Below are 22,955 nucleotides of genomic sequence, written 5' to 3' on the forward strand. Positions count from 1 at the left end.
AGACATAAATATTGTAATGTCTGTCATTTCGTCTACGACTTGCCAAATGTGAACACACAAAATTCAAATGTGTTTATTATTTTCAAATAGGCTAATAATAATAATAATAAAAATAATTATACTTTTCATTGCATTAGACATTACACTATTGTCCCTAAGTGCTTTCCCTGTAATCTTAATAATAATAATTAGTGGCAAAACCTATTAAGTGATTATGAGCTAATTTATGAACACTCATAAAGAATTGTGCGCATTAAGACAAGGAAGCACACACGTATGCAAAGGGATTCGTCGACAGAAGAGACGGTCGTGATTGAATGTGTCCCACGCTTGAAAGGGTTAATCCATCCTGCGGGTACAAACAGGTCCACGGAGTCTCTAACTGGCGACAGATGGCCACTTTCTTTCGGCCACAAAGGGACGGAATACGGAGCTCTGGCATATACAAATGGAAGAGATCACGTGACGCTTGAGGCCGTTTTCCTGACGTAGTCGGCCATATGGCGCGTGCCGGGGGAAGGGGCGGGGCCAGATGCCAATCACGGGCGCGGGGTGGGATTGTGGAGGCAGACTCAGACATCCACTCGCATCTTCCAGCATCAGCAGCACCGCTATAAAACCAGAGCATCCCATCGGCGCAGCCACATTAGTCTACAATCCGCAGGACTTCCCACACCACGAGGGGCATGAAACGGTCATAACAAAAACATTCAACAAATCTGAGGTATGTTTTTATGTTTATGCTCATTCTTATATCTGTGTTGATTTATCATTTAATAGATATCACGAAGAGCGTTTAGCTACGTATGATGAGAGCATTTCTTTAAACCTAGTTGAATGGAAGTTTGATTTTAAAGAGCGCAATATGTTGCATTAAAATTGGATATGCATTTCGAGTAAAGGTTACAGATAAAAGAATATCAGATCTTGTATGAATTTCTAATTTATATATTGTATGCTAGAGCTATATTTTGACGAGTGTCAAAAGAACCAGTTTCTGTTATTAAACTATTAAAGACTAGACTACTTTAAATTCTAAAATCTTTGTAGATTTTTTTTAGTTATAAAAAAAATATTTGAGAGTCAAATTGCAAAAATATCAAGTTTAGTCATACTTAATGCAGTTTTTAACATTTTGATATTACATCTTACTAAATTTGGGTGACGTCATCGTAACGCTCCTCAACTTAATATCTTCATTTTAATTTAAAATCAGCAATTATAGATCCACAGGTTATGTTGTTGAATTTCTCCAAAAAACATTTGTGAAAAAATATATACTTATCTTATGAATGGAGCTGCTCTCCTCTGTAAAACGATAAAAGAAAAAAGAGATGGGAGATGATAAATGAATGTAAAAGGGCACAGTTTTTGCTGGTTCACTCACAGGCTACATCTTTTACTTCGCAGAATTCCAACATGACGAAATCGTTCACCGAGGAAAGCATGATGCTTGAGTCTCAAAGCACCTCAAACTGGACGGAGAAGTGTCACAGCAGTGCCCAGGACGAGCGAGCCGTAGAGGAGATAAACGAGCCCATGCACAAAGACATGGAGGACGACGACGACGAAGTGGGACTCAACAGACTTGATGAGGAGGATGACGATGATGAGGAGGAAGAGGAAGAAGACGGCGATGACACAAAGCCCAAAAGACGAGGGCCCAAAAAGAAGAAGATGACTAAAGCACGGATGCAGAGATTTAAGATGAGACGCGCTAAGGCAAACGCCCGGGAAAGGAACCGCATGCACGGGCTCAACGATGCGCTCGAGAGTCTGCGCAAAATTGTGCCGTGTTACTCCAAAACGCAGAAGCTGTCCAAGATCGAAACGCTCCGTTTGGCCAAAAATTACATTTGGGCCCTTTCTGAAACCCTGAGGTCGGGAAAAAGTCCGGATTTGATGTCTTTCGTGCAGGCCTTGTGCAAGGGTTTGTCGCAACCCACAACCAATTTGGTTGCAGGATGTCTCCAACTTAACCCCAGAACTTTTTTGCCCGAGCAGAGTCAGGAGATGCCTCCTCATATGCAAACAGCAAGTGCTTCCTTTTCCGCTCTTCCCTACTCCTATCAAACGCCTGGTCTTCCCAGTCCTCCTTACGGTACAATGGACAGCTCTCACATCTTTCACGTGAAGCCGCACGCGTACGGGAGCGCACTGGAGCCGTTTTTTGAAACCGCGCTCCCGGACTGCACTAGTCCCTCGTTTGATGGACCGCTTAGCCCACCTTTGAGCGTCAATGGGAACTTTTCCTTCAAACACGAGCCTTCCTCGGAATTCGAGAAGAACTACGCCTTTACCATGCACTATCAGGCGGCGGGTATGGCCGGAGCGCAGGGACACGGGTCTCTTTACCCGGGCCCTACGCAACGCTGTGATATACCGATGGACAACATTATGTCTTATGAAGGTCACTCTCATCACGAGCGGGTCATGAACGCCCAGCTGAACGCGATATTTCACGATTCATGATTCTAGTGAACATTTTTGGGACTTTGTCATTATTGCTCGCCATGGTATTCTGTTATCGCCGATGCAAAAGAGCAACAACATTATATGCTTAATCTTATGTACGTATTTATTGTTGTTACTGCCTTTAGGAGAAAAGAGAATTCCTATATTCTCGTTCACCTTATGTAATGTATTCTATAGCGCTTCTACGTTGCGGTCACAGGTGGGAATAGGCGTGACCTTCTTCAGAATGTGTTACTTATCCATGCTACAAAATCACAAGCAATAATTTGGAAACTATGCAATTTTTAATCGAATACTGGGCCAATCATAGAAATTAATAGAGATTGCTATATTTTTCAACCTATTACATTTTACTACTTATCTAACCCATACTGAATTATTTTGTTGTGGTTTTGTATAGAATTGTTCATTTTTATAAATCCCTGCACCATTCCATGCAAGCCCCATGTTAATGTTTTATAAACTGATTTATCCCTTGTTTATATAAAACACTACTCAATCTAGTAATAACCAGCAGGCAAGTGCTTAAGAAACACGTAAAGTTGCCTTAGCAATTGAGTTATGTTCTGCTTACAATCAGCCATTCTTTATCATTTCAGTGGACCATGTCGAATTGCGTGACTGCTGGGAAACAAATGTTGGTGTTAGAAGAGGCTCAGTGTTGTACATATAAGCTTGACTATCACCTTTTAAATTGACCCCGTGTAAATGCTGAACGAGAGGCTCTCGTTCTAAGATGGAAAATAAATAATGGACTGAATTAGTCTGCTCAAACTATTCGTTTATTTTCGACTCAAATGTTACTGTTTGCGATGGAACAACAAATAAAACAAACAAAAAATATGCAACCAAAATAAGGTTTGCTTTAAGTTATTCTAGTTTTGTTGAGACTGTTGTGTTTGTGTTTATCAGCTCAAGAGATTTAAGTAAAACACATTTTTTACCATTATTATAGTCATCTGTGTAGAATATTTCAATAATGCATTACATAACCACCGATCACACTCACAAGAATACATTATTTATAGTTGTGTGTAGCGTATTTAGATATGAAGAAACAACACAATTATTTTACACTTCTTTCTTCACATTGTCACAAAACCATTGTAACACCAAATGCTTTCAGTTTATGAAAGTGTGGGTTTGACTGCTGAAAACAAGCTTACATTTTGAAAATAGATTTCTAATACGCCTGTCCGGAAATACTTATAAAGAGGCATCGCACTCTGTCTTAAATTATATCCAGTGCCAGTATCACAAACCTTAAACCAGTGTATCGAGCGTTTCGGGTACCCGCAAGAAAAAAAGCAAGTGTTTTGGCAGGGGGGCAAATATTGCCCCAAAGTAAATTCGGAAAACTAACAGGTATATGTATAACCAAAGAGTGGCAGAAATTTGTTATACAGGACACGTGGCGTTATACTGTTATACAGGACACGTGGCGTTTTATGCCAATATTCCGCCGGAGCGCAGAAATTGCCAAATGGCATTTTACAGAGAGATTTTCATATATAAAATACATGTCTGCATACACTGAATTATCTAATATAGCAAAATAGATAACAATGAATTTCTTCACAATTTGTTTGGTTGTCTTTATTCCACAATTGTCTGGAACCGCATCGGTAAAAGCCGAGCAATGTATCGACTATAATAATTTATTAGGTTAATTAAATAATTCACATTTTAATTCCACCTTGTTACAAAGATACTGTAGAAAAATGAACCATGATTTTTTAATAGTGAAAGTGAACTAAGCATCCTTTTTAAGGATTGTTTTAAATTTACCACAATTCCACTACAAACATCACAGTAGATCTTTGGAAAAAAGTTTACTAACTATGGTTATTTTTTTAAGGGATGCTGATAAAGCAATAGGTGAAAGAGACTTATTGCAATGCCCTAACACAGAAATGATCTTTGAATTTAAATCATTCGTATTGACAAAAATGGGTGCATGACCATTTTGGACGAAATTTGTTTAGTTGGATAACAAAAAAATGTATTTCTCAAAATGTATTAATTAAAATGTTTTTAACAGCTTTTTTACTTCTATCTATACTGTTCGCCTGTTAAATTAAAGAGCCCTAAAGAAAAGTCCCAGAAAGTTCACCTTACTTTTAAACTTACAGTAATATAAATATAACTTCCTTTAGAACTTGTCTTCCTATTTTGTGCATCTTTACATTGCACCTGTAGCACATATTATCAAATCCTTCAGCATCTCGAAAAACGGAGAGGGAGAAATCATCCACTGGGACAGAGAAGGAACTGTCCAAGGTGCTATATGGCTTTTTCACGTATTGTATTTATTGTTTAGTGGGAAAGGTTTTATTATATTAAATGTATGTTAACTACGTTTATTTTGATTACCATTAGTATTACTATAGTTTTACTACATATATCATAGTTAATCCATGGTTCCTGTAGTAAGACAATGGTCAATTTGTGGTAATGCCAATCTATGGTAAAATATGGGTGCTCTTCTTAAGGGCTGACGTATGCATAAATAATCGTACATTCATGTTTCATTAAATACATATTAGTCTATTTAGTATAATTACATTTAGTGAATTTATATCTATTCTGCACCACAGACGGGACGAAGCGCGCCCACGGTGAAGAAAGCCTGGCGGGTGCGCGCGCTGAAGAGGTGCATGGCAACGAGGAAGTTTCTGTGTGTGGAGCCTAGAGACCGAGCGCGCCGAGCCGGTAAATTAACACACAAAGACGAATTGCCGTGAGAGCTTTCGCCCCGTAAACATTCACACGATGTTTGAATCCCCGAGTAAATCGATAAATGTTCTCCACGAGTGGTCAGAGAGCCAGGAAGAGTTGCACGAGACGCAACCGGTGTCTCCACGCGGGACAGAAAAATGCGTCAAGGCAAAGAAGAAGAAAAGCGAACAACAGCGGGGCGAAAAACGATCCGTCTCGGCCGCTCAGTTACCCACCGACGACGGCTTTTGCGCGGATGGAGATCGTGCGCAAAAAGAGACGAAATATAAAGCGGATGAACCGATTTTGCGAGGAATCTTCCAGATCGGCAAGAAAAGCCACGACGTGGTTCTCACAGCGAGGAGGGTAACGTGGACCCCCATTGAACCTGAGACCCCTACAGGTGAGATGCGCACTGTTTGCCTGTTTCCATGGCGACTATTCGCTGCTCATGTTTACTTCCTGTGTAGTGGTTGCGTCACTCGAATACTGAAGTGTTTATAGTGACGAATATGTACAATAAGTGGTCATATGTGGTCAATAAGAGGTTTTACTCACTTTCTAACTTTTACTCAAGTACTTTTTTTAATGTTAACTTCTTAAAGAAAGTATTGGATTTTTAATGTCGACAGGGGACAGAGGAGTAAAATGTATCAAATATGCTCTGAGGATTAAAAATAATGTCCACCTCTGGTTGTTATACAATAGGCTACATAAAAGTAATAGGCTACTAGAATTGATTGAAATAATCAGACAATGGTATAACAAAACAATTAGTTTCTCATTTATGTTTTAACATTTGTCTTGGTTTATATCTAGCATATATCTTTTTGGTTTTAACAACTACAACGGGGCCGACAATTTGCACGTTTTACTTAAAGGAACCCTACTACCAGCAAAGAGCATAAGAGAAACAACAACAATACAACAATCCAAATGAAAAAAGGGGGAAAGTGGGTAATGTGGCTTCTGCCAGAAACTCATGTGTAACAGCTGTGTTGGTAATGGACTCCGGCTGACTGTTGTGACCACCTTAAGTAGGGCATCTGTCAGTCTTATGGACAGTTAGCAAATGTCCAAGTAAATGATACTCAAAACTACCATCTGCATCATTTCACTAAGAAGATAACCATATGAGTTTTTAAGAGGATTTGATTTCATTCAATATCTGTGAAACACCAGGCCTCTGTTTTTTTCTGTTTGCGTTGTATTTGAATACTATACCTTGCACCCCCATGTAAGTATTTATACAAATAATTTGACAGGTAGGCAGATACATGCACTTTATTTGTGCCAGATTCATGCGGAAACGTAAGGTGCACATGCAACTAATCTTATGTAAGCTGCTTTATAGTTTTAGTTTAGAAAAAAGAACACTATGCAGAGCCCAGCGATTCCTGTTGTGTGTTGCAACTTTGGTCATTAAGCAAATCTGAATGTGAAAAATGAAACGCCCTGCAGTTTGAAGTTCAGGCATGTTCTTGTTCCTGTTCTCTGGCTGTAGTTTCACGCGAGCACTTCAAAAGCACGAGCTCTGCAGAGCGAAAGAGAGCTTCAGTCAGCCTAAGCTTTATAGACAGTACTTTTCATCTGTGATCCAAGCTAATGTTATTAAGCCAGAGCTCTCATTACACAGAGAGCATTCATCTAATAACCCCCTATGGCCTTTCCCAAATGTTCTCATGAAAATGCCAAAAAATGACAGCGAGATCCTGATATGCACATGAGCCTTCTCTATTTGACGCTCATGTGATTCTTTCTGCTAAAGGATCAGAACGTTGCCCCTGATCTCTCAATGCGGGCGGCTGAGAGAGGAGATTGGAAAACATTAACCATCACACAAACACAATATCACGTTACATGATCGCGATGTGGCATTTCGGAGCTTGTTTCTATGACAACACTGTGCGTTGGATATCGCTGAAGAATTGATACCGCTGTTTACATCTACCGTTACTTAATGTCAGATTATTTGCAGAATTTGTGTTGTTGCTTTCTTGTCTACTGATATGATAAAACTCTGATCAAATTTATTGTTGCATATTTAAATATGTAGACCTTTTTAAAGGAAGTCACGTTCCGCCATCCCTTACCATCGTGTAGTTTCAATCCCAAAATACATTTTCTGAAGAATATCCTGCACGGGAATGGGATTGAAATGACTTGAGTTTCTGAGCTGACCGCATGGCCGATCTTTAAATAATGCATCAAGCTTATATTTTTAGAGACCAGAATGATTGCAGAATGATGCACTTTCCAAGACTTACATTGCATCAACATCGACCCATCCAGTGTTAATATGCCAGTTTGCTTACCTTTTAAAAAATGTAACGTAGGATCTACCGAATTGGCCCCATTAAAGCACAAGCGCGGAAGCCCACTGGAGAGCTGGATTGTTTGCCAAAGGGATCTGGCTTTGACTTTTTGAACCCTGAATTTGCTTAGCATTGGCCTTGGCTTCACTTCAGTTTGTCTGTTGAATGTACAAACACTGTGATTTGATCTGGGTGCCAGAGCAGTTCATATGCCTCCAGTCAGTGCAGTTCCTTTCGATCGCTCTAGTGGGTTATGTGTTGCTTTCACCTTTGGCTTTGTAAATGTATACACTCAACTCTTGAGTCACGGAGTGCAAATGTATGCTTTGTTTTTTTTACATAAAATAGAAAACAGAAGACAACAGCTTAAGTAAATGATCCAATTTGCATATGAACATTGAGTGTTTTTACTTAGTCTAATCTCATCATTGTTTGCACGGAATTTTGCAACACAATATCACGGCAAAAACATAACTAGTTTTCTAGCCAGTGATGGTAGGCTAAGGGTAATTTACTACTTACATTATACATTTGTCCTGAGACCAGCAATCCTGCACATGTCCTCTAGAATTCTGGGAAGAAATTTTTCAAGATACCAAAGTGTGCACTTTGAATTCTTACGTGTGTTATCAACATTTATTAGCTGTCTCACTTTATTTTCCTAAGTGTTGTTGGTTTTCAACCAAGTGAGAAGCACCAACCTTCAAGCATTACATTTTTCTTGAGCCATAGGAAGCAATTTTGCAGACAAAATAGGGCCGGATTAAACTTCCAAATAAAAAAAAGAGGATAATCGGATTGTAGGGATTTTCTCTTACATGATGAGAGAATCTAATTACTTTATATGTTCAATATAGATGCTCATTTAAAGGGATAGTTCATCAAAAAACTATCACTTACTTACCCACAAGTCATTCCGAACCTGTACGGCGTTCTTTCTCCTGCAAAACACAAAAGAAGATATATTGAAGAACGTTGGGAACTCCCGTTGACTACAGGGACACAAAACACTGAGACATTTCTCAAAAGGGTAAATAAATGATGATAGAATTTTATCTTTTTGGTGAATCTTTAAAATCTTTCAGATATTACTACATTAGATACGATTTGAAAATAAACATACAGTATAACATTGATTTTCTTTATTGATCTATCACTTCAGTCATTTATTTGCTCTACTTTCGGTTTACCATATACAAGCTGCGGTTCTAATAGATCTTTGAAAATGACCTGTTTTTCCCAGAACTCTGAGGACTTTGGTTGACCATTGCGGTTAGGATGGAGCATCTGCCTCAGTGTAGCTTTATGAAACCGGCCGGACTGGCTCAGCCTCAGATTTCCGAGGCTAATTGCACCACTGAGGTTATTTGATCCCATTTCACAGTATCGAGGGACAGAAGGGGCACATTTTTTCGTCCATACATGTCCTCCATGGAAAGATTTTGGGCAGAGACAAGATCATTCTGAAGTGCGACATCACTCCACATCAGTGCCATCGCACCACTCGCTGATAAATAACTGTACACGCTTGTTTCATAACGTAAAATAAATAAAAAAACCTGTGACTTCACATATATAACAATAATTCACATTAATTTAGCAATTAAGCCACATTAATGAAGTTATGTTACTTATTTGAGCTGGTGCTGTCTTGTAGATCACAGTTTTTTACACATTTTGGCCGCGAGCGTAATGAAAAGAGGGTGATGATAATTGTTTATTTCTAGAGCCTGTTTAAAAATAATGAGCAGAACATCATTAGCATCAATAATGAGTCATTATGCTGAGACATGCTCGGCTCCTTCACCAACACCTGAGACTCAGAGCAGGAGCCTCTGGTTATGGTCCTCACCGCACGACATCTTAAGAGTGATGGACTGTTTTTCATTGCGCCATAAAACTGCATTAATCTGCATTAATTTTGACAAGTAAAATCTGAGCATGAGGGTATCTATTAAGGGCTCAACGACAGGGTAAAAATACATCATCTGCAAACCAGCAGGAAAGAAAAATAACAACATGAGGTCTCGCCATTTTTTTCTAGACAACAATGAGACTGGATGGAGATCAAATGTAGAACCTGGTTCTCATATTATTTTATTGAAAAAACAGTATGTGCCTCTAGGAGAGTTTTTGAAGAAATCTCAATGCGTCTGATCAGATTTTTCTGTTTTTCATGGACATTCCCTCAAGAACAATTGATCTGATTTATGCTAGCCACATAAACGTACATTTCTCTGTCAACAATTAAATATTTGTGTTTGTTTCTCCAAAGAAATTTAGGAGAGACGTATGAGACAATTTTAAAACACAAATGATACATAACCGAGAACTCAAAGTCTTTTGAGCTATAAAGAGCACTTTTAAGCAGCAAAATTCAAAGCTTGAAAATAATAACAAGACAGTAAAGAAAATGCAGTAAAATGTGTTCAAAATAGCTGAAAGTACTTCAATATTGATAGCTGAAAGCTAGGGTTTGTCACAATATTAGATTTTCACTACAGGATTTCCCTCCCTTGGGCTAAAACAATCTTGTTAACGGTATTATCATGTTAGTAAAAAGTTTTTCTTTTGGTCAAATTCATGTTTTTTGTCAATATTGTGACTAGGCCTGTGGCGGTATCAGTTTCTTTTTATCATTTCGTGTTACTGTGGTCGAAAATCCGAGATTACGGTATTATCACAATATCTGTTCATGCTTATGTTATATGTTTGATAAATGAACAAATAATGTTATCAATCAAATCTATCTTAAATTTAGTATATTTTGTGTTTTCTCCTTTATTGGTCAACAAATCACACTTACAATTTGAGTGTAAAGATTAGAGTGAGAGTTGCAACAATATAGCAATATACTATAATACATAATTCTATATTATACACAGTCATATGCCATGTTTTTCTACAGTAGCTTCACGTTTTCAGCTTCTTTAAAGCGCTATTTGTCATGCAGATTGTCCCATGTACGGCAATCAGCTGAAAACAGTCAAAGTTCAGACGTGTGACCTTTTTCTATAGCAGTAGGCTTATACAGTGTCAAAGTGTAATTGCACACAGGGAACAAACAGACGCTCCTTTGTTTGCATCCTGGGGGCCTGAAAACAGCAATATAAAAATGTAAATATTGAGTTTTAGTGTGTGGGTCTGGGCACACAGGCTTCTACAGGCACAGGTGGAAAATATGCTCTCGGATGCCATGCTGGGAACCACATGGCCCTGCACAACATGGGGGCAAAGAGTGGCTTGCTGACCTGGCACAAGCTTTCCGCAGTTGGAAACCTTTCAAACCACAGTATTACTTTCCTCTGCGAGAGCACAGCACACATCAACAACAATACGTAATAAGAAGAGAAAACAAAGAAACCCTCCGCCAGACAGAACAATGTCGGCCAAGATTTGAAGATATATTTTCCGTATGTGGAACGTCTAATATTGACAAAAATCACATCGGATGTATTAAAAAAGTAAACGCACACAAACCTCAACATTTTGGATATGAAGGATATTTCTAAGTGTAATACGAAGAACTATAGGTGTGTTTTCATCACAATAGCGATAGTAATAGTGATGTTTGTCTTAACAAGCCTAGACGGCATCAGATGACAGACGGCATATTGAAATCACACTGTAACAACGTCTATCAGCACAGCTCACTCCTGGTGCAGAATTGATTCTTTTCATCTATACGTTAGCTGCACGATGACACGACGATGGCCCCCTGCCTCTCACATTTGCCGGAACGGTGCTGAGAGGAAGCTTGTATCCATCTGGAAGCAATAAAGTTTTCTAGAAGAGTGCACAGTTTTATTTAATCTCCCTGTGTCTTACTGTGCTTCAAATGAAGGGCTGTTCTCATCTTGTCATCTGAAATCAACCTCATGTGCGCCAGAGTATGACACTTGGCAAGCTGGGAACCGCAGAGGCATCGTTCCCTGCTTTGTTTTCTGCTCTCTGGATATCTGCCTCGTGAGGTTCAGATCAGGATCGGTAATTACCAATTTCCCAAAATTAAATGCTTTTCTGACAACAGGCATTTCTTAGAGAGTGAGACTTTCTTGATGGAGTGATAAAGCTACTGTGGGTTACTTTTAATACTTTCATACGAGTGCTTTACTTTTTAAAGTAAAACCTGTAAACGTGGTAGAAAACCTGTAAAAAAATATTTCAACATTTCATATGACTAGTTTCAATATCAGATTTTCACTACATGGTTATTGTTGCCAAATACATTACATTTTATTGTTTACTTTATTTTTACACTCTAAAGTATGCCTGATAAGGAGAAAGTAAAATAGTTGGCAAACAATATTTCACGTTAAAGGGATCGTTTACTCAAAGATGAAAATCATTTACTCACACTCTTGTCTTTTCAAACCGGTATGATTTTCTTTCCTACGCCCAAGACAAAAGATATTTTGAAGAAAATTGGTAACCAAACAGCACCGACACCCATTCACTTCAATTGAATGAACACAAAACCAATGTAAGTGAATGGTTGCCAAGTCACAACATTCTTCAAAATATCTTCTTTTGTGTTCTGCGGAAAATAGAAAGTCATACAGGTTTGAGCAAATGATTATATTGATGATTATTTTTGATCACTTCTTCTAATATTCAACCTCATGTCATTCATTGCATGGACCCAAACCACTGAGACATTTTTCTAAATATCTACTTTCAATATCTAGATTTTGAACTACATTGATTTTTTCATGGGGGGAACTCTTTAAACACTAGTCAAAAAAGAATTGCTACACTTATCTGAGAGTTTACTGTCATGCTGCTTTTGTTGAAATTATAAAAAAAATGGACTGCCAGTGTGTGTGAGGAGTGTGTAAGTGTGTTTGTGTGTTAAGTGGGTGCACACAGAGATGCATGTAATTGTCAATAAGAGCGACGAGATCTCGGGAGACGACAGATCCATAGTCAGGCTTCAGAAGAGCCCCGTGTTATATGACCTCGTGTGTTACCAGACGTGTCATATTGATTTGGCCCCTTGCAGCCCCTTTAGACCAATGACCCTGAACATATGGTCCTTCTTATTTGTGAACTTGTGTGCCCTGCAGCAGAAGAAGAAATCATCTTCATCCTCCTCTGTAAGACCAGCTTTGAGTAATTATATTACTTCCAATTCCTATTCGCACATAAAAGAGGAGTGACGGCATTCAGAAGAAAAATCGACATATTTTTATATATTTTAAATAAGGTGTTTATAGAAGGAAAGCAACATTATGGCGCATGCACTCTTCGGTGGCCCAAACTTAAGTTACGGTACACATCGGCAAAGAATAGAGTGCCAGTAGATTATTTCTGAAAACTAGCAAAATAAATAACATTACATTAGTCGACAAGTTAAAATTATGTCCGGGCGATATTACTTTGGGTTACCAGTAGACGAACCGTTACTTGGTTTAACTTAAATGAGACAAAGTTACGACCCATTCAACAAATTGTTTATTTAATTAAATTAATATACAATAAAATTCAACTAATTGTTTATTTAATGACATTATTATACAATAAAATATTAATATAAATTAAATAAATAGTTAGATTATCAGCCACTATACCAGACCGATCAACAAACACAGACCGGAAGTTAACTTCGGGCCATACGCGTGGGTCTGATGAAACCATCTACAGTATATAGAATAAAACTCTAATTTAATATTCCTAGAACAAAGCACCTTAAAGCAACAAAATTCCAAGCATGATAACAAGAAATAATAATAACAAGACAGCAAAAAAATGCAGGAAAATGTGTTCAATATAGCTGAAAGTACTTCAATATTGATAGGGTTTGTCACAATATTAGATTTTCACTACAGGATTATCGTGGGCTAAAACAATCTTGTTAAAGGTATTATCATGTTCTAGTCAAGTTTTTTTTGTCAAATGAATTTGTATTCTTAGAGAAGAAATGCAAGTTTGTAATATAAGTAAAACTGGAACAATCAGACACTTTTTTGTCTTTTTTCTTATCCAGCATAATTTTTTGTTGCATGCTTACATTTCATTTTAACGTTCGCTTTCTAATTGCATCAGCAAAGCCACGTCGAGAGATTCATTTGGCCTCCAATTGAATGCAGTTGTTAAAGTTGCATCATGATTTCCACAAAAATAGATTAGCAACTCCGTGGAGCTCTAAAGCGGCTAAAATACAATAGAGACAAAAGTCTGCGTAAGCAAATATGTATGGCTTCCCAAAAATAGAGAGAACACAGTATTAGCAAAAACAAAAGTTCAGAACGTGTGGCCTGTATATGAGCAGATCAGCAGATCTCTCTCTTTACAAAATGTATGATCTCAATCTAAATCTCATTGCTCCTGCGTAGTGTGGAGCTCATTTAAACTCAATTTTCCTGTGCTTAATTGGGGGGACTAATAGGGTCCTATTGCCAAATCCTCAAACACGAGAGCCCGGACCCACCTGACCACCGGCGTGCACGCGCCGATAGGCAGGGCTTGAAAAGGGCAGGGTTTGGAGTCTCTCTATTAAAGAAGTGCTCGCTCAAAGAGTGGACATGTGCAAAAACTGCAACACAATTAGCATCAAGCGGATAAATCCTTCTCTAATCCTGTTTACGGTCAGCATCAGGCAGATGCGCCAAGATTGATTTGGACAGGGCGCCAGCTTACTGTAATGTAGTAGGGAAGAAGCCCCCCTTTTTCTATCCCAAACCCTCTACCTCTCCGGACCCTCCCTCTCTCACAGCTTCCTGTACACAGCCCTTAGCATGGGCCACCTCGTCTCATGTAAAGCTTTGCAGGGAGAGATTATCTCCTATTTCCACTAATTCAATTGAATCTGGGTTTCGTAGAGCGACCACAATGAAACGAAGCTCCGCAGTTAAATAAATAGGGTGATGGAGGTGTATTGGAGTTCGAGCAGAAGCCAGAGTACAAACAGATGGCGACGGGTGTCCTGCGCAGTAATGTGAGAAGGTAGTTAATGTTCTGAAATGCGGAGGTGCGGCTCAGGGTGCTCCTCATCAAGAAAGGCTTTCACACGAGGAGAGACGCTCCCCTTTAAAGAACTTAGTTCATCTTGAGGCTGGGAGACAGATTTCAGTGCCGGGGCTTTAATTGGAGTTTGCCTATGGGTTATCATTTACAGCGGGGGGTCAGGAGAGTACGAGAAGCTCGCAACCTAATACGTAGACAGAGGTGTAGAGTGAAAAACTCTGAAATGGCAGTTGTCAATACAACTTGATTTTAGTGGTTGGTTTGGTTGTCAGGATGGAAGAGATATCCATTTTCTTTTTAGCTACTCTCCTCCTTTAATCAAAAATAAAAGTGAACAAATGAATATTAAGAAGAATAATGAACTGTATGCTAAAAAGAAACAATCAGAAGTATATAAAAAAGTTATAGGGTAAAACAGATAAAAACTTATACAAGTCATCCTATAAAAATATACATTGTTCTTGTAACTCAACTGGTGTCTCACAATGCCAAATTCATGGGTTTGATTTCCAAAATGCATGAACTGATAAACCTTAAATGCACGAAATGCATCTGCCAAATGTAAAATCTATAATAAAGAAAAAAAATTAAGATTTTTTTGTAATTAATTTATATATTTTTTTATATTTTTATAAAAATGTTTAATTGAATTGAATTTAATTGAATGTATTTATTTATTTATGTATTTATTTTCATTTCATTTCATTTCATTTCATTTCTTTACTTTACTTTTATAAATTGTACTTTTATAAATGTTATATTATTTTATACAGTTGAATATGTTTGTTGTACAGTATCGGTCAATAGTTTGAAACGCTGGTGTATTATTAAAGTCTGAAATTACTTTTGTAGACTTTTGTAAAAAATATTGCCAACTAGAAAACAAAACAAAACTTTTGTTAAAAAAACCTTCATTTCTCTTTAAGAGCTTCCCATTGTGAGACCACAAGAAGCTAAATGATAAAATGAGGAGAGAACGATTTTGCTAATTGTAGTCAACTTTGGGTGGCAACTTTAAAGATGCTAAAATATAACACAGCTTTAATATATTGTAGATGATTTACATTTGTACTCTATGGATTTGATGAGAGGGAAAAATTATAAAGAAAGAAAGAGTATGTGCTTCCAATACTTTGACTGATAGTTTAAGTAATATGATACAAGAAGAAATTAATTCAATGTGCAGTTTTGACAAACAATGGTGAAAACAAACGTAAAAGCTAAATTTGGTGCAGAAGACAAGAAATGAAATGTATTTAAAATGCCTTGTGTGTTTGTTTTAGCTGAGCGTGATGTAACGAAGCAGGAGGAATACGTCGAGCTCCAGGACGTCTTTGCTGTGAAGGTAAAACGGCGACGGTCTGCCGGGCAGCAGACAGGCGGCACTCTGCTGGGCATCACACTTTTCCACTGCAGGAAGAAAGGCCTCAAACTAAAGGATCACAACATCCATCTCAACAACCTGAGCGTGGACCACTGTGAGATCTGGTTCAAAACTCTCAAAGAGATCCTCAACGGTACGTTCAGACTTCACCCATCTAGAAATTGAAAAACAAACCAAAAACAAACACAGTTATTAAATATCCCCCTACCACGACGGAGCTTTAGTAAACTTTATGGCACACGCTGTGCAAACATTAACTTGGTCAACATTTGCTTCACTTAAATTTTACTGTGTTTGCTGACATTTATTAAATGAAGATTGCAGGGTTTGCAAACGGCTCCTCATTTAAATCTAGTGTGCTACATAGGCAGCACTTTAAGAAATTATAGGTAAAGCATAATTAAACTGCCTTTTAATATATATACTTTTTACAATTTTATGCTTTTATACAGGATGCTAACGGCCATACATTATGAGTCGAGTCTCATATGCTTTGCATGAGAAGAGCGTTTTATAAAACATGTTGGTGTCCATTCACATTGTTCCCTTATGAATGTTTCTAGATATGAAAACAGAGCCAATGTAATGTATCTAACCTGTTTCTAAGGGATTTCTCAAGAACGCATCAGAACTAAAAATGTGATGTTAAAAAAGCCCAAGTATGAATGAACTCCGCGGACTGCATTAAAGGACGCTGAGAAAGCCAAGGGGCACCGTTTTCATTGTGTGATGACCGTATCGTTGTGGGGGTGTCTGAAGGGGGGGTTAGAGGGGCCTAGCAAGAGGTGGTGTTGGCCACAAGGACCTGCTGGATCAGACCGGAGGAACAGGTTGGTCCTACGGCCTCCCTGGAGTTTGTAATTATCTGTGCTCCTCTTGCTCGGGTTTACTGCCAAAACAGGCCCGCGGCCCGCCTAGCACTTCATTGTGCCGTGTGGGAGACAGGTGTCCTTCCAAATGCGTCAGAACTGCTGCTTCAGGTCCTGAGACCGGATTAAGGGAGGGACCGTCGAAGACTCTACGTAGGAACAACATAAGCATTACTGTGGCATTACGCACAGTGCAAACATCCTTCGTCAGCTGAATGCGCGTTGAGCGCTCAGACACTGCCTTTGTGAAAACGAGCATGTGTAATCTCATTTAATCCCAGACCGCAGAGAACGCAGCTCTCCACATTGTCACCGATTTAATCTGGAGTCACAATTACACTAAAATGTAACTGTCAGAAATCCTTCTTAGTCCGTGGTGTCCACATAAATTCACAACACGATATCTAAAACCAGACACGGGATGTGAGTTTAGGCCTTCACAATGTTAGTGTATTTGTATGATGACGCCCTTGCGATAAGGCTGTATTAACACAACGTCTGTTAATCCATGGAATTTCAGTAACAGCCCTGAGTAAGCGATGATGTAACTGCGGTTATGGGGCGGCGCTATTATGGGGATTGTCTCAGGTCCATCCCCCATCTCGGGGTCTTCGAGATGTTTCTCCATGAATAAACCACAGAAACGTTTTTGCTAAAGTTTTGGAGGTTTAAAGATTGATATGATGTTTTTGTGGGTAATTGTAAGTGAGGGCTGGATGTACTTTGCGTGGAACATGAATTAATTAACATAATGAAGGAATATGCCTTGGGGCAGCCCGGAGGAGACGGAACATGCTCATTTACTGCTGAAAGTGGAAAAGTTCATACACAAAGATGAGATGCAATGTGGTATTTAGTTTGTTTACCACAACAACACAGGGTAGATCTTGTATTACATCTAGCCCTTTGTCTTTATATTAATGATTATAAATAAATCAACCACAATAGTATTATATAACTACGTGGTAATGCCACTATTTGCATAATCTGCTGAATTACTGTTTTTTTTTCAAACGAACTGAACGTCCTCTCTGTCAGTATCTTTTTATGTGGAACTTGTTGGATGCAAAACAGGAATTTTAAACCTGTTAATAACTTCTTCCTAATCTTGGCCCTCGACGAGCGTATTTCCACCATCATGCCGAACCATTCTAAGTACGGTCTGGAACGGTTACAGCTATGTTTCTTATGGCATGAAAAACAAGTTTATTTTCCATTTGAGTGGACATCTGAAGACTATGTAGGAATTGTAGAAACCTTGCGCAAAATGGTTTTAAGATCTCCGGTCCAACATTAGCTATGCAAATATACCTACTGATATATAAGTAATATAACTAAAACTCTATTATATTCCTCTCTGTTTTCTTTGTGATAATCTGGCCCTGATAATAATGTATTTGGTCTCATAATAACAGCAATTGATCTACATTTGGTTCCATTGTCACTGTGCACGATCACCTGCTGAAATGATACCCTTATAAGCTCTCACAGTTAATAATGAAGATTGGCAGTTTGTACGGTTCTCAAACCCTCCACCCACCAGCATCCCATGCACATGCTCTCACACGAATGCACGCACACACACACACAGATGCATGTTTTCCATAGGTGGATTATCTCTGTTATTTTATTGGCTGTCGAATCACACGGCCCGAGGGGAGAGCAAGCATGCTGGATTACAGGGATGCTCACCTGTTTCAGCAGTCCGATAGATCCTGGCTTGATGTTTCCCAGGGAGCCCTTAATAATGTGGCATAATGGAGGGTGTGTCCCAGCTGACACTCAGCACAAAAGGGGAACGGCCTCAATCTCTGCTGTGAGTTCAAGGTGAGCTCTGAATGCCACGCTCAGCATCGGCGTATGTTTGACAAGCCGTGTTATGGGTGGTGACACATGAGGTCTGGCCGTCCAGCTGACAGATTAAACTCTGCGGTCAGAGAGCGAGCGAGCCAGGCCACAGACCAAACGAGCGGGGAGACGGCCAGCAACAATAGTAGCACCTGTACCGGCGAGCGCAGAGACGACGCAGGCCGTGCGTAGTTCAACTGGAAGGGCCTCCTTGTCTTCTTAAACCTTCTTTTGAAAGATTAGTCTGGGCAGGTCAATCAAAGCCCTGGAAGCCCTCCGCGCCCCTCTCCGGACGCATAATGTGGTCATGGTGCTCTTGTCAAAGCGCGTGGTCACACTCAAGCATCAAGCTGAACTTTATTGTTGTAGTGGTAAAGGGAGGAGAACAGACAAATATAGAGAGAGGAGTGCTCAGGGGTCAAGCATTAGGCCCATCTCATTTCTCCGAGGGCTTTTGTGGCCCATCTGAATTCATATGTGAATTTCAAATAAAGCAAAACAGTTGCCATTGTGGGCCGTGCATGAAATTGCATTGAGTTGTTTAACAAGATAATAGGGGGCAGTGAAATCTCCCTCGAATCGTGATTTGTAGAATACGTTCGGCGATCGAGGGAAGTTCAAATCTTGCTTTTGGCCGAGGTTGAGCGGCATTTACATGAGCCGTCGTACAATAGCTCGATAGTGGAGTGGATAATGTTACACATTAACAGGTTTTCCATTAAGTCAACCTGCGTATCCATGGCGACTCCCTCCCCTCGGCTCCTTGGAAACGGATCGGTCTGTGTGTCTTATTGACTTGAGCTCTCTTACTATGGGTGGGAGACTTCTGTCCAAACTCTGGGTGGAGGAGCTTACCGTGATCCTATAAAAAAACAAATAAAGAGTTTAGCTTCATTTAAAAATAAAAAAGTACTACTTCTGAATTATACCGTATAAACACTGTTAATTATTTTCTTGTAAGGCTACAGATAATAAGATGCACAGTTATTTATTTAGACGAAATGCAACAAACACATATCCAGGGCCACCTCTAATATTACATTATTCTATTTCTATCGACACGTTAAAATAGATAATGTATAAAAACTAAATTGAAGTTTTTGATAAAACATTGAAATGCATTGTACACGCACTGATTCGACATTAAACAAATCGTGATGTTCCTAAAAATTCCCGCCCTAAACTCTGTTGGGGTGGACAGATGCTCCTCTGAGCTCTGCTGTAGGTACGACTGCAGTATCACTTTCACAGAGTGCTGCAAGTGGATTTTTACTACGTATTCCCAGCGGATCTTCCTCATTTCTGTCTGTCACACCTGCCCCCGAATAGACATGAATACAGACATAATGGAGGCACCTAACAAATGGTGCAGTTTTTTCCTGCACTAGACAATTTGAGAACATTCTACTGCCCATTTTTTTTAAAGTGCATGTAAAATACATTTGAACATATAGTAAAATGACTGAACAATATGCAATATGCGTTCACCCATATTGTTGTCCTTTTGGGGGAGTCATGAATAAATATAACATACTTTCCTTTATTGTAACTGCATGAGCACAATTCTTCAAAATGTCTCCTCAACTCCTCAAGTCATTCAAGTTTGTTCAATGCTACAGGCCATGTTTCATACACATACTGATAAAATGTTCATGTTTCGTTGGATATACAGTTAAGTGTCTGTTAAATGCAAACATTTGATGTAAATAGCTTTGGAATGAATCTTACGGCTTCGAAGTAATAATTGATTATTTCTTACAACATGAAATATCAGTTAAGTGTATTCTCAAAGCCGCTACGCCATCTTTCTTTAAAAACTGCGCCTGTATGAATTAATTGTGCCAATGAAAGCAAGTGTATTGATTTAAAGCCCAAATCTCCACCCCAGTTCCCCATGTCGTCTAGCGGTTAAAGCAGCTTCTGCCTGGTGATGCCCCTGCTGCAGGGGACAAATCTGGAGAGTGCTGGGTCTCCCCCACTGCTAATGCGCGCTAATGCCAGTATCTGACACCATGCCAGATGCTCCTCTCTTGGCAGAGGATCTAAGAAAATGTCGGAGCGCTCGCCCCCCGTATGGAGATCTCATGGCCGGTAGGAAAGCAGAGTAGGCCAGTGATGCTGTTTCTCCCTTCAGTGCTCCATCTCCTGTATGGCCCCCAGATCTCGTACCTCCCCTCGAGCCTGCCGGATCCTGCTCCTCTCCGCTCCTGACCTTTCCCACAGCAAGGCCCCAATCTGGGCTTATCCGTTTGAGGGCCCAGTCCCCTCGCCAGCCATCCAGCCAGGGATTTCATGGCAGAAAAAAGACATCTGTTCTTGAGGATTAGCAAATATTCGGTGCACCCCAGAACGCCCGTTTGGGTATTGTGGGCTCAGCTAGTGGAACATTCTACGGGTTACTTAAGCAGAGTTTGATGGCTGTGTTATGCACATCATGATTCTCTTATTTTCATGCCTTTTTTGTGTGGCTTGACAAAGTCAACATACTAACACGCACTCTTAAAAACAAGGTGCTTTACAATGCCATAGAAGAACCTTTTTGGTCTAAAAGTATAGTCAGAATACATAGTCAGATACAAATGTATAGTACAATGCAATGTAAATCGTTTTGGATTAAAGTGTATTAAAACACATAATGTTAATGTAAAGAACCTTTAACATCCGAAGAAACTTTCTGTGTCACAAAAGGTTCTTTGTGGTGAAAAAGGTTCTTGAGATTATAAAAAGGTAGGAAAGGTGGTTCTTCAAAAAACATTTGAATGAATGGTCATTGTGGAACCAAAAATGGTTCTTCTATGGCATCGCTGTGAAGTACCTCTGAGGCACCTTTATTTTTAAGAATGTACTGTAAAACATACTATTGTATAAAAAAGTGGGTTGAAGGTCTCTAACTTATGTCCAACATAAATCCTGGAGAGGTTTCACTAGGGCTAGAGAAACTTTCTGTAGTCATTCAGACTGCTTGACTAAATATACTTTATTGTGTATTGTTGACTATTAGTATTGTCACCTGTATGTGACTTTTTCTTCTGTGATACAGTAAGAAGATATTCTGAAAAATATTGATGTGGTTTTGTGTCCATACATTAAGAGTCAATGGGGACCAGTGTTGTTTGGTTACCAACGTTCTTCAAAATATTGACTTTTGTTGTTCTGCAGAAGAAGTCCATACAGGTTTGGAATGGCATTAGGGTGAATAAATAATGAAAGAATTAAAATGTTGCGTCTTTATGAACTTTCCTAATCCATCTTATATTGAACAAGACGATGAATAGATGAAAGAATGACTGAATGAATCCTCCTCTGTATTACAGGAAGCATCAATGGCTTTAAAATCAAAGCGTGGCTCAATTGTACGGTCAGGTCTGCTCATTAGCGCAGCGGGGTGGTGTTTACGGGCAGTCCCGGAGCTTTGTTTGCCTGAGAAATCAATGTGTCACCCGACCCCGCTCTCAGGTAATTTAGCTCTGATTATAGGAAAAGTGCTCCCCTGTGCCGAATCATCTTCTCCATAGGGAGATCCTGAGCCACGCAATTTATATGCTCCTACCTTTCCCATCAGCACCCTGTGTGCCCCGAGACAGGGGCCGGACGGAGACAGATGTAGTCAGTGTGTTGGGTGACATTAGCCGGTCTTGATAGCCCTCGGGGGTAAAACAGCTTTAAGCCTCTGACTCACATGTCGGCTGCATTGCTCAGGAACATGCTGACCTCATGGAATGTCTGCATGTGGCAGGAACATGTGTCTGAAATATGTACGTCACTATAACGATATTGACAGGACGCACATAATCATCTTATAGTAATACGTGTAGGTAAAAATGACGAAAGGTTAAATGGAAAAAATGTGTATTGCCTGAAGAAAATTATCATACTTAGAAGAATATAATGTCGCATGGCAAACATTCTTAAAGGGATACTTCAGCCAACAGTTCTGTCATCATTTAATCACCTTCGAGTTGTTCCAAATGTGTATACGTTTCAGTTTTTTTGTCCTGATGAACACAGAGAAATTTATTTGGATCAATGCATATCTCAACACCCATTGATTCCCATAGTAGGAAAAACACTTTATCATTTTTTGTTCTGTTGAACACAAAAGAAGACATTTTGAAGAATTTTCGACAGCAAACAGTTCTGGTGCACTTTTAACTGCCGTTGTTTTTTTCCTACTATGGTATTCAGTGGGTGTTGAGATCTGTTTAAGTAAATGATGACAGAATTAATTGAAGTATCACTTAAAGGGCTATAAAGACATCTTATAAAGTCTCATGAGTTTCGGCACATGCACATTGCCATTTAAAGGGTTGGGGTCATTTGACTGAAATGTTTCTCATGACCTTAAACATATTTTATGGAGGTGTATGTGTGAAATGATTT

General features: G+C 39.2%; 2 protein-coding genes across 2 annotated transcripts in view; both read left to right on the forward strand.

Moving 5' to 3' along the window:
- The first annotated feature begins 255 nt into the window (after nt 1–255).
- Nucleotides 256–3,423, forward strand: neurod1 (neuronal differentiation 1). The gene is made up of 2 exons (XM_079463846.1): nt 256–724; nt 1,411–3,423. Exons 1-2 carry the CDS (start codon nt 533–535, stop codon nt 2,470–2,472), a joined length of 1,254 nt encoding a protein of 417 aa, XP_079319972.1. The 5' UTR covers nt 256–532; the 3' UTR covers nt 2,473–3,423.
- A 1,672-nt stretch (nt 3,424–5,095) lies between these two features.
- The window catches only part of cerkl (CERK like autophagy regulator), a 46,738-nt gene continuing 28,878 nt past the window's right edge, over nt 5,096–22,955 (forward strand). Inside the window, exons 1-2 of the mRNA XM_079464316.1 lie at nt 5,096–5,596; nt 15,758–15,991. Of these exons, the coding sequence (XP_079320442.1) occupies nt 5,248–5,596; nt 15,758–15,991 (583 nt within the window). The 5' untranslated portion in view covers nt 5,096–5,247. The remainder of the gene's footprint in view (nt 5,597–15,757; nt 15,992–22,955) is intronic.

This window comes from Barbatula barbatula (assembly GCF_947034865.1).
Source record: "Barbatula barbatula genome assembly, chromosome: 9".
In the NCBI taxonomy this organism is placed as follows: domain Eukaryota; kingdom Metazoa; phylum Chordata; class Actinopteri; order Cypriniformes; family Nemacheilidae; genus Barbatula; species Barbatula barbatula.